Here is a 21,225-nt window from a genome sequence, read left to right as displayed (position 1 = left end):
ACATTAATCCATATTAGAATCTAAATTCTAAACCTTGAAACGCGATAGCCTAAGAAGAATTTAGAAGGAACACACAATGCGCAATGTATAGAACTTGAAGCATTTTTTGAATTCCAACTTGTAGTCCAGTAGCATGTATATATCGTCTCCATCGATGGAAGATATCCCAAGTTCAAATTCCGTTTATGACAGTTTACAAAAAGATAGTTGAGAAATACAACTTGAATAACGTTTTAAACATAAATAATTATAAGCATTCTCACAATGTTGTTGCCATTCCCATGTAATCTACCTACTCACTATTTTTTCTCACTCCCATCAAATATCACACACAAAGAACGTTAATATACTAACCACATCCCTCGTTATTCCCAAATTACCCACATCCCTTCATTTATCTCTAATCTTAAACTTAGTTCATGATTGTGGAGTAAAACAATGTCATGGCATGTTGAGTCCATATTTACAACCATAATTTCTAATTGTTTATTTATTTTTCAAAGGAAATCTTAGGCGCTTTAAAAATTACCTTTTAATGTAATTTTATTGCCATGTATGGTAATTGGAGTAATTTTATTAAATGGGAAAATTTAGGCAGCCGAAACAGCATGCATGATTGACGAAAGAAAAAAAGAAAAAAATTAAAAAATAAAACGGGAGGCAAAAACCGGTTAATTTGGCTCCATACCCGAAAGCGTGAGATTCCATTTTCCCGCTCATTCAAATATTTGAAAAGAACCGGCCCCAAATCCACCTCCTCCCTTTAAATAAATATCTTTTCCGCAGCTACGTACGCTCTCCGCTGCGCGCTTGCTGCTGCCGCCTTCAGATCCCAAAACCCCCAACGCTCGTTTAAGTTTTGAAATTTGTAACCCCGCCATTCACTCAAAACCCTCCCCCTTTTCCCCACTTCTTTCTTAACGGTCTTCTCTTTCTCTCTCTCTCCCCCTCCCTCTCCTCCCTCTATTTCTCTAGTCTTCTTCAGTCTTTGGTCTTCATCACCTTCCCTTTCCCTCCATATTCTCTCTACCATGGCGGCTCCTGCTGCCCCCTCGTCTGGGCCTTCCACCAGGAAACACGGCTATAGCCGTAAGCAGAAATCTCTCGGCCTCTTGTGCTCCAAGTACACATACTCATCTCTCTCTCTCTCTGTCCAAATTTCTTGATTCTTGAATTTGTTTTCTCTAACTATTCCCTTTTTAAATCGTACAGCTTCCTCGGCTTGTACAATCGCGACGGCGTTACATCCATTGGCCTCGACGACGCCGCTTCACGATTAGGTCTCCATCTTGCTCCAATCGCCGATTCGTTCCCATGTTTCTGTGTTCATTTCTTTGGATCTAACGAGTTCTCGACTTGCAGGTGTTGAGAGGCGACGGATCTATGACATCGTCAATGTCTTGGAGAGCGTTGGGGTCAGTTTTTTTTATCTTTTTCCTTTCTGAGTAGTTTTCATGTTTGATTTAATTTCCCCCAATTTCGGTTTATTTATTTGGTTAATTTGATTTTCAGGTTCTTGCACGGAAGGCAAAGAACCAGTATTCTTGGAAAGGATTTGGGGCAATCCCTAACGCGTTACAAGAGCTCAGGGTATTTCTTTCTCACAATTTATTATTACGCTTCAGATCTGGTATAATTTTTTCTTTTATTTTTAATTTTAATCATCTGGATCTTTGTGGGTACTTACTTGAATTTTTTCTGGTATGATAGGAAGAGGGTCTGAGAGAGAATTGCATTAACTTTTCTGGCAACGACGATGCAAAGGTAATTGTTTTGGGGTTTTCTTAAGGTTTTCGAATTTATTTATTTTTAAAATTTAATTTTCGGTTCAAATAATTCAAGATTTTGTTACTTTCCTGTTTTCACAGGTTTCAGATGATGAGGATGATGAAGAGAGATGTGGGAGTCAGCCGAACGACAAATCCAACCCTACTGTCAATCCTCAACCTCCAGCAGACCAAAAACCAGGTAAACTTTGGTTCAGCACTTTCAAGATTGGTCAGGTGCTTTGGATTTTGGATTTCCATATACAATTTATTGAGTCAATCTCACCGTGTAAACTATAGATTTATCTTTTCAGTTTTTATAGCTCTGGGCTAATTGTTAGGGGATATTCAGTTACTATGAATGATATTTTTGGTGATGTCCTAAGATTGTCTCTGTTTTCTTGGTTAATCTTTGCAGATAATAGAAGGGAAAAATCTCTGGCGCTTCTTACGCAGAATTTCGTGAAGCTCTTTGTCTGCTCCACTGTGAGTAAAATAGTAGATTGTTACTTGCTCATTCTATAAAACTGTGATTAGTCTACTATGTAATTTTGGGCCATCTTTGATGTGACTGCTTGAATTTGTAGGAAGAAATGATATCCCTTGATGATGTTGCCAAGTTATTGCTTGGGGATGCACAGAGTGCATCAGCGATGAGAAGTAATACTTTTATCCTTGTTTTGTTTGCTATTGGTCATATATCACATAAAATGGAGACGGAACTCATGACTAATAATTTTTGCTCCACTTGATGAAGCAGCTAAAGTAAGGCGGATTTATGATATTGCAAATGTTTTGTCCTCCATGAATCTCATTGAGAAGGTAAAAACACTTCTTTAAATCCTTGATAGAAAAAAGAAATGAAACTTGTAGAATTAGAGAAATTTTAGAATTCAAAATTAGTTAACAGCTACACTTGTTTTTTGCACTGAGTTGAAAGTTATTTTTTCCTCATGAAAAATACGCAGACCCACACACCAGATACAAGGAAACCTGCATTTAAGTGGTTGGGATTGAGAGGAAAAGAGGAGAATTTGGTTCCAAACGAGTCTAGAAAAAGAGCCTTTGGTACAGATATCACAAACGTCATTTCTAAGAGGGGCAAGCTGGAATCTTCTATTGGTGGGGAGTTGGATGCGCAAAAACAAAGGCAACATGATTTGGAGGACTCAAAAGATGGTTCAACGAGCTATCAGTTTGGTCCTTTTGCTCCTGTCACTATTGCCAGACCCGGGAACAGCAACATGAGGAGGGTTCATGACTGGGAGAAGTTGACCTCTACTTATCGTCCTCAGTATCAAAACCAAGGTACCATCTCATGATTCATCATGCAGTATAGATTTGAATTATAAACATAGCTGTTTTTATCAATTATGATTTAGCTGTCAACGATCAATTCTTTATAGGTTTAAATTCACATCAGGAAACCAAAGAAGGGGATAAGGAACTTTATTAGTTTTTATATCTACAGATGAATGATGGACCCTCCTTTTCTCTTGAGAGCTCCATTTTTTCTCTTAAATGATCTATCAGTATCATCAGCCTTGGTAAACCTTTTTGATGTAGGACCAGGAGAAAATAGTGGGAGAAAGGGAAGAGAAGTGGGAAGAGAAAGAAACAGGACAGGAGACTAGGTGAGGGAAGAATATAACAAGAGGGAGGAACCCAGATTTCAATTTGCAATACCAATTCAATATAAAATTATCTTCTATTAGGTTTTAACATGCTACCCAAACTCCGCATGGAAATAGAGCCGAGAAGACAACCCAACTAGCCTTAGGAAATCCACCTGTTATAGCAATAGAAATCCCAATTAAAATTAACCAGCCCCAATTGGATTCAAAATTACTAAATCAAATGTTTTGCTATATCTTGCAGCTTTGAAGGATCTGTTTTCTCATTATATGGAAGCATGGAAGTCATGGTACTCTGAAGTTGCTGGGAAGAATCCAATCCGAATTTCTTGATGCTTATCCATTTTGACATGCCTGCTTCTCCGTTTTGACATGCTCCAATTGATTCAAGGAAACCACTTCAATTCAACTCTCGTTGTTGACCTGCCAAAGAGGAGATGGCCCCTTGTTGGATGCATTCTCTGTGCACCATGTTAGAATGGCAATCCTCGAACTACTACACTTAACCGTCTTAGTTTGACAGTCTCACCAATTTTTTTGTTTTTGTTAATTTCTTTTTGAATTGATGGCCGGTTAGAGATGTGCATGACTGCCGCTCATGTATGTTGTAGCACATATGTTTAGGGTGGATGGTGTAAATTCAGGTTGGAATTTCGAAGTTGGGCCAATTATACATGACAGGTTCTCATGAGCTCATCCTTTTGAGTAAATCATATTAGCAAATTTCTGAAGCTTGCTTGGGTTGTGCCTGCCTAGCTACTGTTTGGGTATTTGCTAACTTGCTTAGTGTTCTACATTTTGAAAGGCCAACCATGAATCATGCAAAGTTATACAAAATGGTCCAATAAACTTACGATGAACAAACTCTTATGTCGTCGGCATATCCACTTTTTACCATATAGTTCCATATCCATACATGAACAGAAGCACAAATTCAAATATGAAAAATATAATGTTTTTATTATAAATTTGCTATGAAGTTAATGGAATTACCCGCCAGCCAGGCGATATCCTAATCTCTACTATAATGGGTATTTAATTATTAATATTTTTTTTAAAACTATTTAACAATGGAATGAATATGAAGAAAAAAAAAGAGAGAGAAGAAATAAAATAATCTAAGAACATATTAATTTAGCTTATTAATTTAACTATTAAAAGAAAATTTCCCCACACTTGACAGGAAAAGTAGCAAAGCCGTAGTATTAACACACATATATATATATTTAGCAGGAAGTTAATTTACAAGTGAACAATAAAGCAATAGGAATCACAGCGATGACACTAAATAAGCAATGAAAGTCATATGAAGATGAGTGAGAGAGAGAGAGAGAGAGTGTAATGTTGTTGGGTGTGGGTTTGGTCCCTCTGCTTTATCAAAGAATTATTTCTTCTTGAACACTGACATTGAGAGTCTTGTGAGGGAGGACAACGCTGTTAATAACCACCACTTCATCTTCAACCGTCACTGCTTCACCTGGATTGTTAACAAAAGTGGCATTCAGAGTCAGACAGTGCGTTCTTCGAATCAATATTTTTATGATCGGAACAGGAGGAATGAATGAGAAGGAAGATAATTTACCAAGGATCGTGATCCCCAGCTTTGAATTGTAATTCCCACTAGCCTGAAATCATAGTAGCAAACTTAAGAAAGGCTTCAAATAAGAAAGAAATTGAAGTTCTGTTATTAACCACGTCCTCCCAAGTAGAAATTTTTTGAACTTGCCTGGACACGAGACCATCTCCCAATAGACGATTTCCATCCAACAATTGCATGAATAACAACTGCGTTGTCCTGAAAGAAAACATTATACATATGTCAACATAAGGTGACCTTGAGGGATGCATTCCATAATCTTTACTTTTTGTAATATACCTTAATTTCGACATTGTCGAGGATGATACAGCTTATGAGCCTCACCCCAGCTCCTATACGAGCATTTGCAGATATTGAGACATTGGGACCAATCTGTATGACCCCAAAAAGTATTAATCACTGTTTACATGAAAACCTAGTTATATAATTTCTAAAACGGTGGAAAAAATCACTGCAATTAGATTTGCACATAGTAAAGCCAAAATGAGAGAAAATGTACCTTTGCACTTGGATGTATTTTTGCTGATGGATGAACATAAACATCACCAATAATACTGGCACTCTTTGTACCATCCCCACTCACCAAGAGATGGGGGGTGGTGAATCGAAATTGTGAAAGATATAACCCAGAACATTTCAAGGACATTCTGCAAGTATAAACACAAAATATTTACACTATGGTCTAGATCTACGGGGACAAGGTTACAGAAAGACAACACCTCAGAGGCAAATCTTACCCAGGAGTTTTGATCTGTTCCCAGAAGTCCAAGGTTTCATATGTGTATAACTGCTTCTTCCCCGCAAGAGGTGACAGGATGTCTTGATCCAACCTTACAAAATGTGTGGGAGCATTCCTGTTCAAGGAACTTTGTATCAGCATTTCTTTTCTATTCTTGTCTATTCAACATGTTGGAAGGCACAAAAGATTTAACATTTTATTGAACAAGATCCCCCCAATCAGCAAGGGATAGCCACAAACCTTGTTGCTGAATGAAGGGATTCAAAGCTGGATAGACGTCTTAAATCAGCTGAAAATAACAGAAAAGAGTTCAGATTTTAGCACGATGAATACTAATTCTACAAATAAGTGAAGATACATCTTAATGGCAGCAATCTAAGAGTAAAAAGATTTACTAGGGATGCACGCTGAAACAGATAATAAGTCCCTCTAAGAAAAAGAAAGAAAAACAGATACCAAGTTCTTGTTAAAAGTTAAAACTTTCATATCACCACAGCTTAAGCATACTAGAAGCACACACAGGACAGCCTATTCACACAGAGAAGGTATCACTACCTCTGTCCTTCCACTGAGTGGAAACACCCTCGATGGCATTAAAAATGTCTGGTGTAAATATGTACACACCACAATTTATCCGGTCACTGACCTGAATAAAGTAACAGTATCAGGAAAAAAAAAAAAAAAAAAAGATAAAACGAGAATTAAAATAAGCCATCCTGGAAAGAAATCCAAATGCTCCAATGGGGCTCCACAAGTGAGAGGAAATTCTAAAAAAGAAGTTGAAATTCTGATCTCAAACTTACAAAAGTCTCAGGCTTCTCCGTGTAATGCAACAGTTCATTGGTGACGGGATCAGCTACCAGTTCCCCAAACTGATTGGCCGATTCAGCAGAAACCTTTACAAAGAAAGAAGAAAATTTAGACAAGGATAAGTTTTGTAATGGAGAACTTTACACTGCCAAAATTCAACTAGTCCATGTGTTGACCAACCTTGATCACAAGGAGCGTTCCCATACCACCAAATTTTCTGTGAGCCTCTGCAGATATAAATGTTAAAAAGGCAGAGATTAAGCTTTCTGCAATCCATTATAAATCAACAATTTTTTTATATTAAAAAAAGCAACATGGAAATATCCAATGACAATCACAGCAACTCACGAAACACTTACCAAGCATTTCTGGAAGTGGAAAACTGCAGCAAACATCACAATTCAACAAGAAAATGTGCGACTGCATGCAACCAAAATCAGCATTTACTTTACAATGAATTGCCATCAAGTCAAAAATAACATCCAAATATGCGCATATGAGCACACATGTATGCATTGGCTCAAAGTAACTAAGAGAGCAAGCATCCACTCACACAGCATTTTAGAGAAGGAAAAGCAAAAGGAGAACTTTGGAAAAGTAAAATAAAAGGAAGAAAAAAACTAGATCAACCAAATAGAAAATAGTGGGTAAAAGACAATAACCGGGCTGTCTTCCATGATCAGATCTCTGAAGTTATAAAGTCCACCAGCTGAACCATGCGGCTTGTCTTCCCTCAAATATCTAAGAGCCGCATCAACAGAATGAATGATGATCAATAAATTAAACATCAAATTCAGTTCAAAATTCCAAGATCTAAATAGTAACTACAAACTAGAAAAAGAAAGCACGAGCTTACCTAACGGGGACCTTAAGCTCATTGGAGATTGAGGATACATACAATGCGAATTCACGTTCGTCATAGAAACCAATGAGAAAAATCTGCCCGAGGTTAGGAATCTGTAATTCAAAACAGTGATTTTAACTTGTATTACATAATGAGAAGCCAGAAATGACACACTTTATCTACAAGAATATACCCTTTTACAAGCAGAAATCGGATGATGAACCATTGGCTGTCCAGCTAAAGGGAAAAGCGGCTTTGGAATATTCAGTGACAGTGGCCGAAATCTAGTACCTGTGGGATTGAAACTCTAATATATTAAGAAATGCGTCCTCAAAGCAAGAAGGAAACTTTAGCATAAGAATCAAATTGGAAGACTGTAAAAGAAATGTCATAATTCCTCATTCATGATTGTAAAGCTCTCAGAATTATAGAAGTAGGAATTGGGTGCTATTGTTGCACAAAGTATTAGACTTTGCAATAAGAATTCACAGCACTATCATCAAGATTCAAAGAAATGAAGAGAGGGTCTCATTGTTGGATCCAAAGATCACAGTAGCTTCATACCTTTAGTGGGTCCACCCACCATGATCACAGCAACAACCTTCTCTTCTGAGCTGCCCATCCTACTACACCAGTACAAACCCAGATCCACAAAGGCGAAAATTTCTAGTGCTACAAATCCAGAAACTTGAGAATATCCAATAAACGCACGCTGGAGAAGGAGCCCAAAAGCATAATTTATGTGTAAGTCTCAAGGCCACTGGTGGAAGGTTCACAGGTAGGAAGCTACAGCAATGGACAAAAATCTGTACTTATTAACAGCTCAGACAGAGAGATAGAGTAAGAGTAAAATATGGATAAGGATTTAGGAGTAGTAGTAAAAAGAGTCGGTAGAAGTTAGAAAGGGTTGATAATATTGCAAAGAAATAAAAGGAAAGTTAGAGATAAAACGTGACACTCGCTGGTGGCGGTCATAAGTACGAAAATACAGACAGAGCCAAAGGAAGTTTCCGCTTGTTTTTCACTCCGCTTGGAAGGGGATTTTGGATTGAGACAGGATCACTGGGCAGTCTCCCCCACTTTTCTACATTCAAGCTGTGGATAACGGGGTTGTCTCTGAGTTCCATTTGGGGGCCCAACAAATTTCTTGGTTTTTATTTTTATGAATTTTCATGGTTTTTAGTACCTTCCCTTTACCCGCTGCTGTGAAAGTAATATTGCTCTTAATTAGTGAGAGGTTGATAAAGGGGTCGTACTTCAAGTCGTCTCTAGCATTCTAGGTTCTAGGTTCGAGTCCACTCTCGTCCAATATGGCATGGTATCCCAAGAAAAAAAAGTTATGGGATTATGACAGTAATTTTACCTTACATCAACGACAAATTTTCGACTATCCACTTATGAGGAAAAAACAGAGGGTTTTTTTTCTTCTATACAATACCAATTATGATCGGAACGGCATTATTACATGCATGCAACATGGTTGCTATGTTACCATTCCATGCTGATAACCAAGAAAGGCACGCAAGAGTTGATAATATTGAATTCTAAATTCTTCGATTGCACAAACTCTGATGTTGACGCAACAGGGATGAGCACACGGAATAACAGTAGGCTGATGGGTTGGACTGACTTGGGTATTAAGTTAACTAGATCAGAAAAATGTTGGGTTGCGCTCAATTTTATCATGCTGACCTTCTGTTTGATTTATTGGGATACGGTCACCAAGACTTGAGAAGGCAAAAAGGTGAAAGTAGTATACAGATGTTCAAAGTTTGAGAAAGAAGTTTTGCCTTCAACCATGTGACATCAACTCCCAAACTTAGAGGTCAGCCTCTTGTATAACACGCGACCATGAAAAAGCTATATCAATTTCGATCAACAACCCAAGACTTAAAGAAAAACTTGCCACAGAACGGGATAACGGTGACACCACCACAATGACATCCAGTTGTATGGAAGTTCTCCAATACTTTGGCTAAGTGTTCCATGTATTACAAAGTACTACTAACTAGTGACACTTAATTCGTATTATTTTAGAAAATTTTGAAAATAATTTAAACAATGGTCCCCCTCTTAATAAAATACTTGGACCCTGCCCACTTGCATACACTCCAGTTTCAATCAATCACAACAGCTTTCTTCATCATTGACATATTATATTCGCTAACAAAGTGCCTCTGAATTCAAAATATGCGAGTCTGCAGAAAAAAGCTTTATGATTAACCGTAAGTCCAGCCTAAAGGTGAAGGGGATACATTAACATCCAGTTAATTATCCCTTCTTATTTCATGTATATCAGTACATTTTCACAACCCTATTGGTGGGTAAACTTTCACAGCTTTGAAGGCGACTTGTACCAACCCCAAGGTTCATCAGACACATATTGAGTAACCTGTTTCACGCTCAAGTAATTATCAAGTCCCCTGTTCAAAAGACAAAATAAACTATATCACCATCAGCAGTTCATTGATGTTAATAAGAGGAGGTAGTCTGCTTAGTCTACTTTGTCTCGTGATGTTTATCAATCTTTTATATTTAACTCGGATAAGCAACATCAAACAGAACATTATAACACAATGCCGAGAAAGCCATACCATTTCCCTAATTCACGCCCAAAACCACTTCGTTTGTTGCCTCCCCATGGAGCCTGACAGAAGCATGGTTGAGAGCAATTGATCCATACAATTCCTGCCTGAAGGGCCTGCAGAACAGCAACAAGGAGACACAACTCATAATCAAATTATGTTTCTATGATGTTGGGGCAGGATTATTTGTGGACAAAAAAAGTACAAGGAGATCTCACCTTAGAAACGCGCTCACACCTTTCTAAATCTTTTGATATGACAGCAGCGCCTAAGCCATACCTGTCAAAGTTCAATAACCTTCAGCAAAAAGCGAAAAAGAAACCAGCCGAACAAATATGCCATTATTAACTGGGATAAAATAAGAGTCAACTTACTGTGTGTCATTTGCTAGTTCAAGAGCTTCATCTTCTGAACTAAATGTTTTGACACAAAGAACAGGTCCGAAAACTTCTTCTGTCCAAATTTGCATGGAGGTTGTTACATCAGTTATGATTGTTGGTTCGATGAAGAATCCTTTCTTTAGATGCTGCCATTTATTAATAAAATAATTCACATGTTGTGATAGATAAAGAAGCAGAATGGTCTTGATAAAACATAAAATTTATACCTCAGGACGAGCCCCACCACTCAAAACTGTTGCACCTTCACTCTTGGCTGTTGATATGAACTTCAATATTTTCTCATACTGAAGCAGATGCAGTGAAGATTAGGTAAAACTTCAATCATAAACTTGAAAATGAAATATAAATGATTTGAATTGGTTAATGCTATTAAATGTGTAATTGTTCATGTTTTTGTCTCCTAGACAAACACGAATGCATTACAATTATCACCCACAATTTGAGACATTATATACACTAATGCATATCAAATGTAGGGACTCTTAACCTTTATAACAAACATCAACACAATTTATCAGCCTCATAATTTGGAAATTCAAAAAGTTTGACCCAAAAAAGAAAACTTTTCAACAAACTGTTCTGCAACAAAAACAGCTCTGTTCAGCATAAATATGGCAATTTTGGATAAGATTTTTTTTTTCCAGATAATTAAAAAATGGTTCAAGATTTGAACTTTAGTGCCCTACCCACACCCAAGCCAAGACCAAAAATAATATATTATCAATGTACATAAAACTATCTAGACATGTTCACAAGATTGGAAGGATAAACAGCTCAACTCACTGAGTCAACCGCTGCTTTACAAGAGTGACAACCTAAGTATTATCGATGTACATAAAACTATCTAGACATGTTCACAAGATTGGAAGGATAAACAGCTCAACTCACTGAGACAACCCCTGTTTTACAAGAGTGACAACCTAAGTATCCTAAGTCCAATTCTTACATTTATAGACTTAAAAAGAGAAAAAGAAAAAGAAAAGATGAAGAAAAAAGTATGAATTTTAGTGCTTCCCAATTGTGTAATCTGTGTTGATGTTACTTGAACACCCCTATCCCAATCCAAAATAGAGAATTAAATAATATTTTTATTTATTAAAAAAAAAAAAAGATATTGTAAACAGTACACTCACCTGCCCTCCACTAACAACAGGGCCAAGCCTACAACCTTCTTCAAGAGGATCTGAAATCTTGATGTTTTTGATCCATTTCACAAGCCTGTCCAAAAACTCTGCTGCAATGTTTTCCTGAAACAAGGTGTAAGGAATTAATAATGTAAAGCTTGTCTAAGATTGCATTATGTATAAGCTTTAGGGAAACCGCATTTCAACTACAAGTGGGAAAGTGGCACAACTGATGTTGTAGCACCAAAAAGTACCATGCATGAACCCCATGATCTAAAATTGTTTGAATTTACATTTAAGGATGCACCGTCATCCATGCAATGCAACTGAGAAGGAACTGACAGAAAGTGATGTAACATCTTGCTATCATACTTACATGTATTATAAGACGAGATGTTGCACTGCAGATCTGACCATTTGTCCAAAAGACACCAAAGGCAGTCCATTCAGCAGCTGTTTGAATCATAGAGTAAAAAATTATCATTACATCAGCAGTATTATACGCTTATGTTTTTCTAATTTGATTTAGTTTAGATTCATAGGTTCCTAGTTCCTAATGGAAGTGATTTATTTATCTACGATATATATGTAGAGAGTTTTAAAATTAAGCTTCAAGAATCACTGACCCTTGTCAATATCAACATCGTCAAAAACAACAATCGGGCTTTTCCCACCAAGCTCCAGTGAAACAGGCTGCCAAACCACATCAGAGAAAGTACATGAAGATCAAATGAAGAGAGAGAATATCCCAAATATACTTTACCACTTATCAGATTACAAAGCCTTTAACTTACCTTCACCAGTTGAGCTGCAGCGGTCATAATCTTGCTCCCAGTAATAGTACTTCCAGTAAATGCAATCTGTTAAATATAAGTTTATTCCTATTACAGCCCCACGGCTAAAACAACCCAATGATGTCACAAGACCCAACTAACAAATTTGTAGGATAATAACAAGATGACTTCGTAGAATTTCCAACAATAAAACTGGTACGGAAAAAAATGAACCTTGTCAACATGGGGATGAGATGCCAAAGGAGCGCCAGCTTCATGGCCCAGTCCAGTCAGAATATTGAGGACACCGGGAGGAAGACCGACCTCTCTACACACATCAGCTAGCTCCAAACAAGTTCTGGAATTGATTGATAACATGATGATAGGCATACAACGTGAAAAATCAACATATTAACTGAAGAAAGTACATATAAACCAAAGAGGACTTACACAGAGGCCAACTCAGACGGCTTCAATATTGCAGCACACCCAGCAGCTAAGGCAGGAGCTACTTTCCATGTAGCCATTAACAGAGGGTAGTTCCTGAACATAACACATAAGCACTTAATCACCATATAAATCATTAAGATGATTCTTAGAAACACTGAATAGCTATTTACAAGATAAAAATCACAAACCTGCTAGGACCATTCAAATCCAAAATTTATGATTATTTACTTTACAAAAAGGTGCAAGCAAATCTTACTAAGATTAAAAGAATATTCGTTTAACATAAAGAAGCAGCAAATACCATGGCGTAATTAACCCAACAACCCCGATGGGCTCCTTAAGAACATGACTTTTAAATTGCTCCATAGGAAGAGAAATAGAGGCCTTTTGCTGTGCATCTAAACCTTCAGCGAGGTCTGCATAGTACTCAAAGCACCCAGCAACATCATCCTACATTGCATGAGCCAGCACATAAGGCCTTATGCGTGATAAATAACAATTCAAATTGTCAGAGAATCACAAGCATACCACGTCCCATGCTGCTTCATCCAGTGGTTTTCCACAATCAATTGCTTCGAGTTTTGCTAGCTCAGATTTTCTCTCTGTTATCTGCAGGCAAACAAAAACACTAAAAGCTTTAGACATCAAAAATGGGGCCAAACAACTTTGAGCTCCATTCTGTTTTGGCATCCAATTCAAGACCTTTCTTTTGTTGTTGTCAAGATTCAAGACCAGATTAATTTCAATAACAACCAGATAGTCAGAGACAATACCTTAGCAGCAATAGCTCGCAAATACTTGGCACGAACTGCTCCTGATGCCGAGGCCCAATCTCTTCCTTTGTTCCTGGCAAGGGCTCTCCGAGCAGCCTCCACCGCAAGCTCCACATCTTCAGCAGTAGCTGCAGGAACACTCCCTACAACACATCCCACAACCCGTTCATATATCAGATTTAATTTGATTTAAGTCAGATTACAAAAGCCACAAGTTCATTTCCATTATTTTCTGTGTGAATACAGATAGCATAGGAAGTTGGAAAAAAAAAAATCTTGGATCTCTCCATTAGAAGACAAGCAAGAGTCGAATACCCCACATTCCATGTTTACCAATCCCCCAAATTAACCAGTTATGGGTTAGTAAACAGAGCCAAGCTTCCAACTTTACAAAAAAGAGTAAGTTGACAACTCAGATAAGTTCTGTTTTTTTATCTCTTTTTGCTCAATTTCTTCAGCTACCAAATACATCAAATTATCAAATGCGATGTTTAAACAGTAAATCAAATTAGAACACAAAACCCAGAAGTTGTTTTAATTAATAAAAATGCATAGAGAGAGAGAGAGAGAGACCAATGATTTCTTCGCTAGCAGGGTTGATGACGGGTATGCGTTTCTTGAGGACTGGTTCTCTCCACTCGCCATCGATGAATAGCAGCCGAGTGGGTATTTGGATCGCCATTTTCAGCTCTCTCTACCCTCTCTCTCTCTCTCTCCCCAACTATAAGCTCTGACTGTGAAGCTTTTGGCCAAACGGTAGTGATCAACTCAGCGCATTGGGCTGACGTGATATGACGTGACGTGATGGGCTTTTTTGAGAATTTAGTTTACGAAAGGAAACGAACCCAAATTATGCATAAATCCCCTTTCTTTTTGGGTTTTTCAGAAAAAAAATCATCTTCTTTTTTGGTCAATAAATTAAATTATGCTTAAATCTATACGCAACACTCAAGGCCACTGCCACCGGCACACCGGGTAGCCTGCGTGAGCCTCTTGGGATAGTTTTGTTTGTATGTGTTGGAAAGTCTTCACCTTTTCACGTTTTTACATAAATTGTAAAACTTGCTTCATGAAAAGAAAAAATAATCAATAGAATACCACAGAACAGAACAACTTAATATGGTGAACGCAACACTATTATATAGTAATTTTTCTAAGGTTCAGTTCAGTACATATATTTAACCCTTCTTATTTTCTGTATAACAGCTCGCTACATTTTTGGGTTTTTTTCCTTCCCAATTCGATTCGATTTCGGGGTACTTTCATGGCTTTGAAGGTGACTTGAACCAACCCCAAGGTTGATCAGATACATACTGAGTCACCTGTTTCACGCTCAAGTAGAGATCAAGTCCCCTGTTGATCAAAAGAGAAATATATCATTATCACCATCAGCAGAGCAGCTCATTGATTTTTATAACACACACAATGCAGCATGTGATGAAACAGAAGATTATAATTGATACAATGCAATGCTGAGGAAGGCATGTACCATTCTCCTAATTCGCGGCCGAAACCGCTTCGTTTAATGCCTCCCCATGGAGCCTGAATGAAGGATGGTTGTGAGCAATTGATCCACACAATTCCTGCCTGAAGGGCCTGCAGAGTACAGCAACAGAAGAAACACAACTCATGATAATCAAAATGCTGCCTTTTATTTCATGAAGACTTTTGGTGCAAAGAAAAGAGAGTCTCACTCTCACCTTAGAAAAGCGCTCACACCTTTCTGAATCTTTTGACATCACAGCAGCGCCTAAGCCATAACTGTCAAAGATCAACAAAATATCATGTCAGTAAAAGAAAAGAAAAGGGGTCCTGATCAAACCATATATATTAAGAGTCAACTCACTAGGTGTCATTTGCTAATTCAAGAGCTTCCTCTTCTGAACCAAATGTTTTGACACAAAGAACAGGTCCAAAAACTTCTTCTCTCCAAATTTGCATCGAGGCTGTTACGTCGGTTATGATGGTTGGTTCAATGAAGAACCCTTTCTTTAGATGCTGCCATCATCCATTCATAAAATGACTCAGCAAACATGTTCATGTTGTGACAAGTCAAGAAACAAAATGGCCTTGATAATAAAGACATAGGTTTATTTATACCTCAGGACGACCCCCACCAAACGCAACTTTTGCTCCTTCACTTTTAGCTGTTGAGATGAACTTCAATATTTTCTCATACTGCAGCAGATGCAGTGAAGATTAGATAGTATTTGGATCATAACTTTATCAGAAAATGAGTAGATGCTACTAAATGTGAAACTTAAAAAAATTTGGATCATAAACGTGCTCATTTACCTGCCCTCTACTCACAACAGGACCAAGCCTGCAACCTTCATCCATAGGATCTGAAACCTTGATGTTTTTGCACCATTTCAAAAGCCTGTCCATAAACTCTGCTGCAATTCTTTCCTTAAAAAAGGTGCAAGAAATTGACACACAAAAAATAGCATGCATGAACCCCATAGTCAAGAGTTGTTTGAATTCACATGTAATAAATTAACTGCTTAGTTTGAATTCACATGTAATAAATTAACTGCGTAGTTCTAAAAGATGCACAATCATTCATCCATGTATCTCAGAAGGGACTAACAGAAAGTGATGTAGCAGCTCGCTATAGTACTTACATGCACTATAAGACGGGAGGTTGCGCTGCAAATCTGACCATTTGTCAAAAAGATACCAAAGCAGGTCCATTCCACAGCTGTTTCATTGAATCATAGAGCAGAACGTTATGGTTACAGTACCAGCAGTTATATCTATATGCTTATTGTTTCTCTAACATGATGTGATTTAGATGCACAGATTCCATTCGGATGTACACAACTAATTTCTAATGGAAGTAATTTATATTCGAGAAACATGTGTGGAGAGTGGAGAGACTTAAAATGAGGCTTCAGGAGGCACTAACCCTTCTCAATATCAACATCCTCAAAAACAACAATTGGGCTTTTTCCTCCAAGCTCCAGTGAAACAGGCTACACAGAAACCACGTACGAGAAAGTTTATAAAGATCAAATGAAGAGAATGAATTTCACAAACGTGATTGACTAATTTCCGCATTAGATAGCTTTCAACATATACCTTGACCAATTGAGCTGCAGCTGCCATAATCTTGCTCCCAGTGATAGTACTTCCGGTAAATGCAACCTGTCGGATATTAATCAATTTTGCGATTACAGCCTATATAACAACTCAAAGATACCTTACAAGTACCAAATTTTCAGCATATATAACAAGACTCAAATTTGCAGAAATTCCAAGAGCAGAATTAGCAGTAAAGAAAAAGCTGAACCTTATCAACATGGGGATGAGATGCCAAAGGGGCGCCAGCTTCCTGGCCCAGTCCAGTCAGAATATTGAGGACACCGGGAGGAAGACCGACCTTTATACACACCTCAGCTAGCTCCAAACAAGTTCTGGAATCGATTGATAACATGATGATAGGCATACAATGTGCAAAATCAACATAAGAACTGAACAAAGTTTAGTACATGTAAACCGAACATGACATACATAGATGCCAACTCAGATGGTTTCAGTATAGCAGCACACCCAGCAGCCAAGGCAGGAGCTACTTTCCATGCAGCCATCAATAAAGGGTAGTTCCTTAACATAAAAATAAAAAATAAGCACTTGGTTACCATATAAATCATTAAGATGCTTCTTAGTTGCACTGAAAGGCCACCTACAAGATAAAACTCCAAATTATCCAAAGATCATCTTACCAACTTTTAGGACCATTCAAAATCCAAAAGGTTTACCAATAGATGATTAGAACTTACTTTGCTACAAGTTATTGCAACCACCAAGCAAGCAAATGTTACTAAAATAAAGTGCATAATTGTTAAACATAAAGATGCAGAAAATACCCTCTTAAAAAAAAAACCAAAAAAAAAAAAAAAACAAGCAGCATAAAATACCATGCTGTAATCAACCCAACAACCCCAATCGGTTCCTGAAGAACGTGAGTTTTAAAATTCTCCGTAGGAAGAGAAATAGGAGCCTTTTGCTTTGCATCCAAACCTTCAGCAAGGCCTGCATAGTATTCGAAACACCCGGCAACCTCATCCTGCATTCCATTCCATTATGTGGAAACAAATAAGGGCCTTGTGCATGATGAAATAACAATTCAAAATTGTCACAAAATCACAAGCATACTATGTCAGAGGTCGTTTCATCCAGTGGTTTTCCACTATCAATTGCTTCAAGTTTGGCTAGCTCAGTTTTTCTCTCTTTTATCTGCATGAAAATAAAAAAATAAAAATAAAACACTCCAAAACAGGACCAAAGACATAAGAATGAATCAAAATCCATGCTCTTTAATACCTTAGAAGCAATAGCACGTAAATACTTGGCACGAACCGCCCCAGACGCGGAGGACCAATCTCTACCCTTGTTCCTGGCCAGGGCTTTTCGAGCAGCCTCCACTGCAATCTCCACATCTTCAGCAGTTGCTGCAGGAATATCCCCTGCATCATCACATTCCACACACAACCCCATTTCTTCACATTCCAAATTTCAGCCAAGTTGATATTTAGTTAAGAAAAAGTAAACCAACTTGGAAAACAAACCCACAAATCAATATTTCAATAAATCAATAAAAATGCACATCTATATAGAGACCAATGGTTTCTTCAGTGGCAGGGTTGATGATGGGGATGCGTTTCTTGAGTGCTGGTTCTCTCCACTCGCCGTCGATGAATAACTGCCGGTTCGGTATTTGGATCGCCATTTCCAGCTCTCTCTCTCTCTTCCAAAAGCTATAAATTGTTGTTGCCTTGCCTTTACTTGTTCTTGTTGTTGTAGTTTGTATTGGCTCTCACTTGGATCAGAGTTGACAGTGCCTATTATTAGTACTAGCCTAGCCACTCAGTCTTCTCTTAACGTCTCAATCTCTCAATGTGCGGATCGCGTGAAGAGATCTGAAAACTCGAACAAGAAGACGACATTTCAGGCTTTTACAATGTTTCACCAAAAGAGAGCTGCATTGAGTTTTCGCGGGAGGAGGATCTCTCTTTTCTTAATCTGTTGTTTACTAATTAATTATTTCTTTAATTACGGTTTTACAAAAAAGAGCAACATTGGGCTTGTCAATCAGCAGCTCAGCCCACATTGACAAACGTTGCCTCAAACTTGCAAGAAAAATAAAAGCCCAAAATAGAAAATTCGGTAAATATAGAGGGATCCATTTTAAGGGGAGGGGGCTCAAGCACCTATGTGCTCGCATGGTGAAAGTCACAACTACTTTCGGAATAGTAAAAGTGATATCCCAGTCTTTCTCAAACAAATAAGCTTATAGATTTTAATTTTATTTTCCGTGTTTGGTGGTAATTATCAATTAATCCACGGAACGTAACAAATCAAACCCTAGAAACGAAAAGAAAAGAAAATGTCAAAACAGAGATGACTTGCTTGACCCCAAGAACACAACAACAAAAAGAAGAACGAAATATATATTATATGATTAATTACATGTAAAATCATGTAATGATGTTTATTTTGTACAAACGAATAGAATGAAGAAAGAAAAAAAATAAACCTAAACAAAATGAAAAGAAATTAAAAACGATGATTAAAACTCTGTATCTGCAGAGGTCTCTGCCTCAATGAACAATCTGCTATTTCTTCTGGCACTTTTGTTTGATCCATTGAAACCCAGTGGAGGCCCCTTCCTTGAACTTTTTAGCGCTGGTGGAAGCCACCGCCTTTGTTTTGACGAGGCCTTCGCCGACCTTTTGCTTGCACTTGGCGGCGGTTCCGCCATTGCCGCCTTTGACCACGACGGGGTAGGAGGAGTTGCTGTTGTAATCCCACTGATCGGCCCAGGAGGTCTCGTAATTGTTAGCTTTGTCTCCGTTCATTGTCTCGATCTGAAGAAATTAATGAAGCCCTAAATGCGTAGCCGATTGAAGATCCGAGATTCTGAGAAGAAGAGAAAAGTGGAAGGTTGAGTTTTGGGGAGGATAGAATTCTCTGGAGAAGAAGGGGTTTAAGATGAGGATTTCTATTTTATTATCATAAAGACGTAAACGAAAGCTCTTTATAGGAGTTGGTCCAACTTTAGGAAATATAAAATTGTAGGGGAGATTGGACCAATCTTAAATTGCGACGCGTGCCGGAGTGGACCCAAAATGGGAAATCAATTTATATAAACACGCGGGCCTGTTTTATATGAGAAGTCAGCAATTTCCACGTTTCCCTTTTTTTGTTTGTTGACAATAATACCCTTATTAGCTCATCAACTTGAAAAGACGAGAATGCCCTTATCTCTTTTTAACAAAAACACCTCGACGATATAAGCGAAATTTGTTGAAAATTCAAATATCATCAAATTTGTTGATTACATTGCTTATCATATCTTTGATGGATGAGATTTTTTCTTTATAAGTGAGTGACATACTGATATGAAAATGGTTATAATTTCATCTCTTATTTTAGATTATTTTCCTTCAAATACCTTTTTATCGACAAAGATATTTTCCTTATAGCCCTTACTCCTTTCTTTAGGTTTATGAATTTGCAACTCACAAGGGTAATATTGCAAATTCGCTTGACTTAACTGTAGATTTCCACATGCCTTCTGGAATCATCCAGAACAAGAACTTTTGACCACAAACTCTAACCACCGTGAGGCCCACAAAGTCCAAAAAAAAAAAAGAATAAAAAAAGGCCCAAAAAGTCAAAAATTCTTGGCGGCCCCCTTTTCCTACTCGTCCGTTATGCTCATGATCTCGAAGCTTCATGGCCCATTTTTTCAATACGAATGAAAATGAACCGTGGCCGGCGGTGGTGGTATTATATTTCCAAGTCAAATATACAGCCTTTCACCAATGACGCCGGTGATGGCATGCAAAATGAGCCAACTTTGAAAAGGAAATCAACTCAAACAATTTTTATAAAGGCAGCTCATCAGCTCCTCCTCCATCAGATTATTCATATATAACTTGTAACTGTGGCTTTCGTACGTAGCTTCAACCAATCGTAACCTACCTGCTAAGTAAAGACTTCATTTTTTTCCTTGATAAAATGTTTTAAAATCAATTATATTTTATGAAAAATCTATGTTTGAATTAGGCCAGTTGTTTAATATAATGCGTAAGTCATCTTGCATTTAATAATTAGACACAGTGATCAAAAGTTCCTAAATTCGTTGGAAGTTAAAAATTGAAAATAGAAGAAGTTTTCCCCAGCTAAGTTAAGGATAAAAGTTAAAGATTTAGACATATGGTGTGGACTATATATAATATATGTGACCTGTACCTACAAACATTGAAACATGTCCTTGTCTTTGAGCCTTCACCAAAGACAAAGAGGTACACAACTGCAAATCCAAATCTGCCATGCCCTGCCTCGTGTAATCCTCATGCATGTACCACGTACGTAAAGAAAACAAAAACAAAATATATCAGCAGCAATTACGTTCTAGTTGTAGAAAAGTAGAAAATAATAAAATATAAGTAACAGATAAAAACTTGTTGCTGGTGCTTTTGCTTTCTTTGTTTATGCTGTTTTGCTTTTCTTTGACCTCTGTTAGTCTTTGTTCTAGGATACAGAAAATGCAGTGGGAGGAAGGATGCAGGTTTAAATTGATTTTTTCTTAGAGTTTGATCGAATATTGTAGGTTTTATCACTGAGCTAATAGCCCGCCGTGCGGACCTCCCGACGGTGGGCTCGCTATGCCAAAAGTGATAAGGAAGAATGCTCTTATCACTTTTATAAATAAAAAAAA

The 21,225-nt window shown here is 37.7% G+C and overlaps 5 protein-coding genes across 8 annotated transcripts; 1 reads left to right on the top strand and 4 right to left on the bottom strand.

Annotated features, from left to right (window-relative positions):
• Positions 1-768: 768 nt before the first annotated feature.
• On the top strand, positions 769-4,131 carry DEL1 (DP-E2F-like 1). Of its 3 annotated transcripts, XM_021970238.2 has the most exons (12): positions 769-1,123; positions 1,213-1,280; positions 1,363-1,415; positions 1,513-1,590; positions 1,711-1,764; positions 1,869-1,968; positions 2,185-2,252; positions 2,354-2,426; positions 2,524-2,588; positions 2,735-3,074; positions 3,333-3,400; positions 3,645-4,131. In XM_021970238.2, the coding sequence occupies exons 1-11, from the start codon at positions 1,032-1,034 to the stop codon at positions 3,398-3,400; spliced, it is 1,059 nt and encodes a 352-aa protein (XP_021825930.2). In that variant the 5' UTR covers positions 769-1,031; the 3' UTR covers positions 3,645-4,131. The 3 variants fall into 3 exon arrangements, with proteins under 3 accessions (XP_021825930.2, XP_021825928.2, XP_021825929.2); XM_021970236.2 differs by lacking the exon at positions 3,333-3,400 and having other exon boundaries at positions 772-1,123; XM_021970237.2 differs by lacking the exon at positions 3,333-3,400 and having other exon boundaries at positions 774-1,123; positions 2,527-2,588.
• Positions 4,132-4,576: 445 nt separating this feature from the next.
• On the bottom strand, positions 4,577-8,284 carry LOC110766927 (uncharacterized). Its single transcript, XM_021970347.2, has 15 exons — positions 7,955-8,284; positions 7,584-7,681; positions 7,403-7,503; positions 7,209-7,287; positions 6,906-6,966; positions 6,727-6,773; positions 6,540-6,632; positions 6,292-6,382; positions 5,977-6,025; positions 5,735-5,851; positions 5,497-5,644; positions 5,277-5,369; positions 5,127-5,195; positions 4,983-5,025; positions 4,577-4,877 (listed from the first exon to the last, which is right to left on the bottom strand). The coding sequence occupies exons 1-15, from the start codon at positions 8,010-8,012 to the stop codon at positions 4,777-4,779; spliced, it is 1,248 nt and encodes a 415-aa protein (XP_021826039.1). The 5' UTR covers positions 8,013-8,284; the 3' UTR covers positions 4,577-4,776.
• Positions 8,285-9,505: 1,221 nt separating this feature from the next.
• LOC110766863 (aminoaldehyde dehydrogenase 2, peroxisomal) lies at positions 9,506-14,332 on the bottom strand. The gene is made up of 15 exons (XM_021970262.2): positions 14,070-14,332; positions 13,497-13,639; positions 13,252-13,332; positions 13,025-13,173; positions 12,724-12,816; positions 12,508-12,631; positions 12,295-12,360; positions 12,127-12,193; positions 11,877-11,953; positions 11,510-11,623; positions 10,583-10,660; positions 10,350-10,501; positions 10,194-10,254; positions 9,985-10,091; positions 9,506-9,813 (listed from the first exon to the last, which is right to left on the bottom strand). The coding sequence occupies exons 1-15, from the start codon at positions 14,176-14,178 to the stop codon at positions 9,723-9,725; spliced, it is 1,512 nt and encodes a 503-aa protein (XP_021825954.2). The 5' UTR covers positions 14,179-14,332; the 3' UTR covers positions 9,506-9,722.
• Positions 14,333-14,616: 284 nt separating this feature from the next.
• LOC110766864 (aminoaldehyde dehydrogenase 2, peroxisomal-like) lies at positions 14,617-18,414 on the bottom strand. 2 transcript variants are annotated; one of them, XM_021970263.2, is made up of 15 exons: positions 18,120-18,407; positions 17,823-17,965; positions 17,655-17,735; positions 17,417-17,565; positions 17,010-17,102; positions 16,789-16,912; positions 16,578-16,643; positions 16,405-16,471; positions 16,121-16,197; positions 15,792-15,905; positions 15,597-15,674; positions 15,343-15,494; positions 15,197-15,257; positions 14,986-15,092; positions 14,617-14,849 (listed from the first exon to the last, which is right to left on the bottom strand). In XM_021970263.2, the coding sequence occupies exons 1-15, from the start codon at positions 18,226-18,228 to the stop codon at positions 14,759-14,761; spliced, it is 1,512 nt and encodes a 503-aa protein (XP_021825955.2). In that variant the 5' UTR covers positions 18,229-18,407; the 3' UTR covers positions 14,617-14,758. The 2 variants fall into 2 exon arrangements, with proteins under 2 accessions (XP_021825955.2, XP_088109378.1); XM_088253252.1 differs by having other exon boundaries at positions 17,655-17,965; positions 18,120-18,414.
• Positions 18,415-18,931: 517 nt separating this feature from the next.
• LOC148294591 (CDP-diacylglycerol-glycerol-3-phosphate 3-phosphatidyltransferase) lies at positions 18,932-19,525 on the bottom strand. Its single transcript, XM_088253255.1, has one exon. It carries the CDS (start codon positions 19,355-19,357, stop codon positions 19,115-19,117), a length of 243 nt encoding a protein of 80 aa, XP_088109381.1. The 5' UTR covers positions 19,358-19,525; the 3' UTR covers positions 18,932-19,114.
• Positions 19,526-21,225: the final 1,700 nt, after the last annotated feature.

The sequence above is a fragment of the Prunus avium genome, chromosome 5 (genome assembly GCF_965620075.1).
Source record: "Prunus avium chromosome 5, drPruAviu1.hap1.1, whole genome shotgun sequence".
Taxonomy (NCBI): Eukaryota; Viridiplantae; Streptophyta; class Magnoliopsida; order Rosales; family Rosaceae; genus Prunus; species Prunus avium.
This window is presented reverse-complemented; position numbering and strand designations above follow the sequence as displayed.

Coding starts and splice junctions, on each gene's coding strand:
- DEL1 (XM_021970236.2), top strand. CDS start 1,032: ATGGCGGCTCCTGCTGCCCCCTCGTCTGGGCCTTCCACCAGGAAACAC. Junction 1,124..1,212: donor CTCGGCCTCTTGTGCTCCAA/GTACACATACTC, acceptor TAAATCGTACAG/CTTCCTCGGCTTGTACAATC. Junction 1,591..1,710: donor ACGCGTTACAAGAGCTCAGG/GTATTTCTTTCT, acceptor CTGGTATGATAG/GAAGAGGGTCTGAGAGAGAA.
- LOC110766927 (XM_021970347.2), bottom strand. CDS start 8,012: ATGGGCAGCTCAGAAGAGAAGGTTGTTGCTGTGATCATGGTGGGTGGA. Junction 6,774..6,905: donor TCCACTTCCAGAAATGCTTG/GTAAGTGTTTCG, acceptor TTATATCTGCAG/AGGCTCACAGAAAATTTGGT. Junction 6,383..6,539: donor CGGAGAAGCCTGAGACTTTT/GTAAGTTTGAGA, acceptor TACTTTATTCAG/GTCAGTGACCGGATAAATTG.
- LOC110766863 (XM_021970262.2), bottom strand. CDS start 14,178: ATGGCGATCCAAATACCCACTCGGCTGCTATTCATCGATGGCGAGTGG. Junction 13,333..13,496: donor TGCGAGCTATTGCTGCTAAG/GTATTGTCTCTG, acceptor GTTTGCCTGCAG/ATAACAGAGAGAAAATCTGA. Junction 12,632..12,723: donor CCGTCTGAGTTGGCCTCTGT/GTAAGTCCTCTT, acceptor AATCAATTCCAG/AACTTGTTTGGAGCTAGCTG.
- LOC110766864 (XM_088253252.1), bottom strand. CDS start 18,228: ATGGCGATCCAAATACCGAACCGGCAGTTATTCATCGACGGCGAGTGG. Junction 15,906..16,120: donor CCTCCCGTCTTATAGTGCAT/GTAAGTACTATA, acceptor ACCTTTTTTAAG/GAAAGAATTGCAGCAGAGTT. Junction 15,258..15,342: donor GAATTAGCAAATGACACCTA/GTGAGTTGACTC, acceptor GATCTTTGACAG/TTATGGCTTAGGCGCTGCTG.
- LOC148294591 (XM_088253255.1), bottom strand. CDS start 19,357: ATGAACGGAGACAAAGCTAACAATTACGAGACCTCCTGGGCCGATCAG.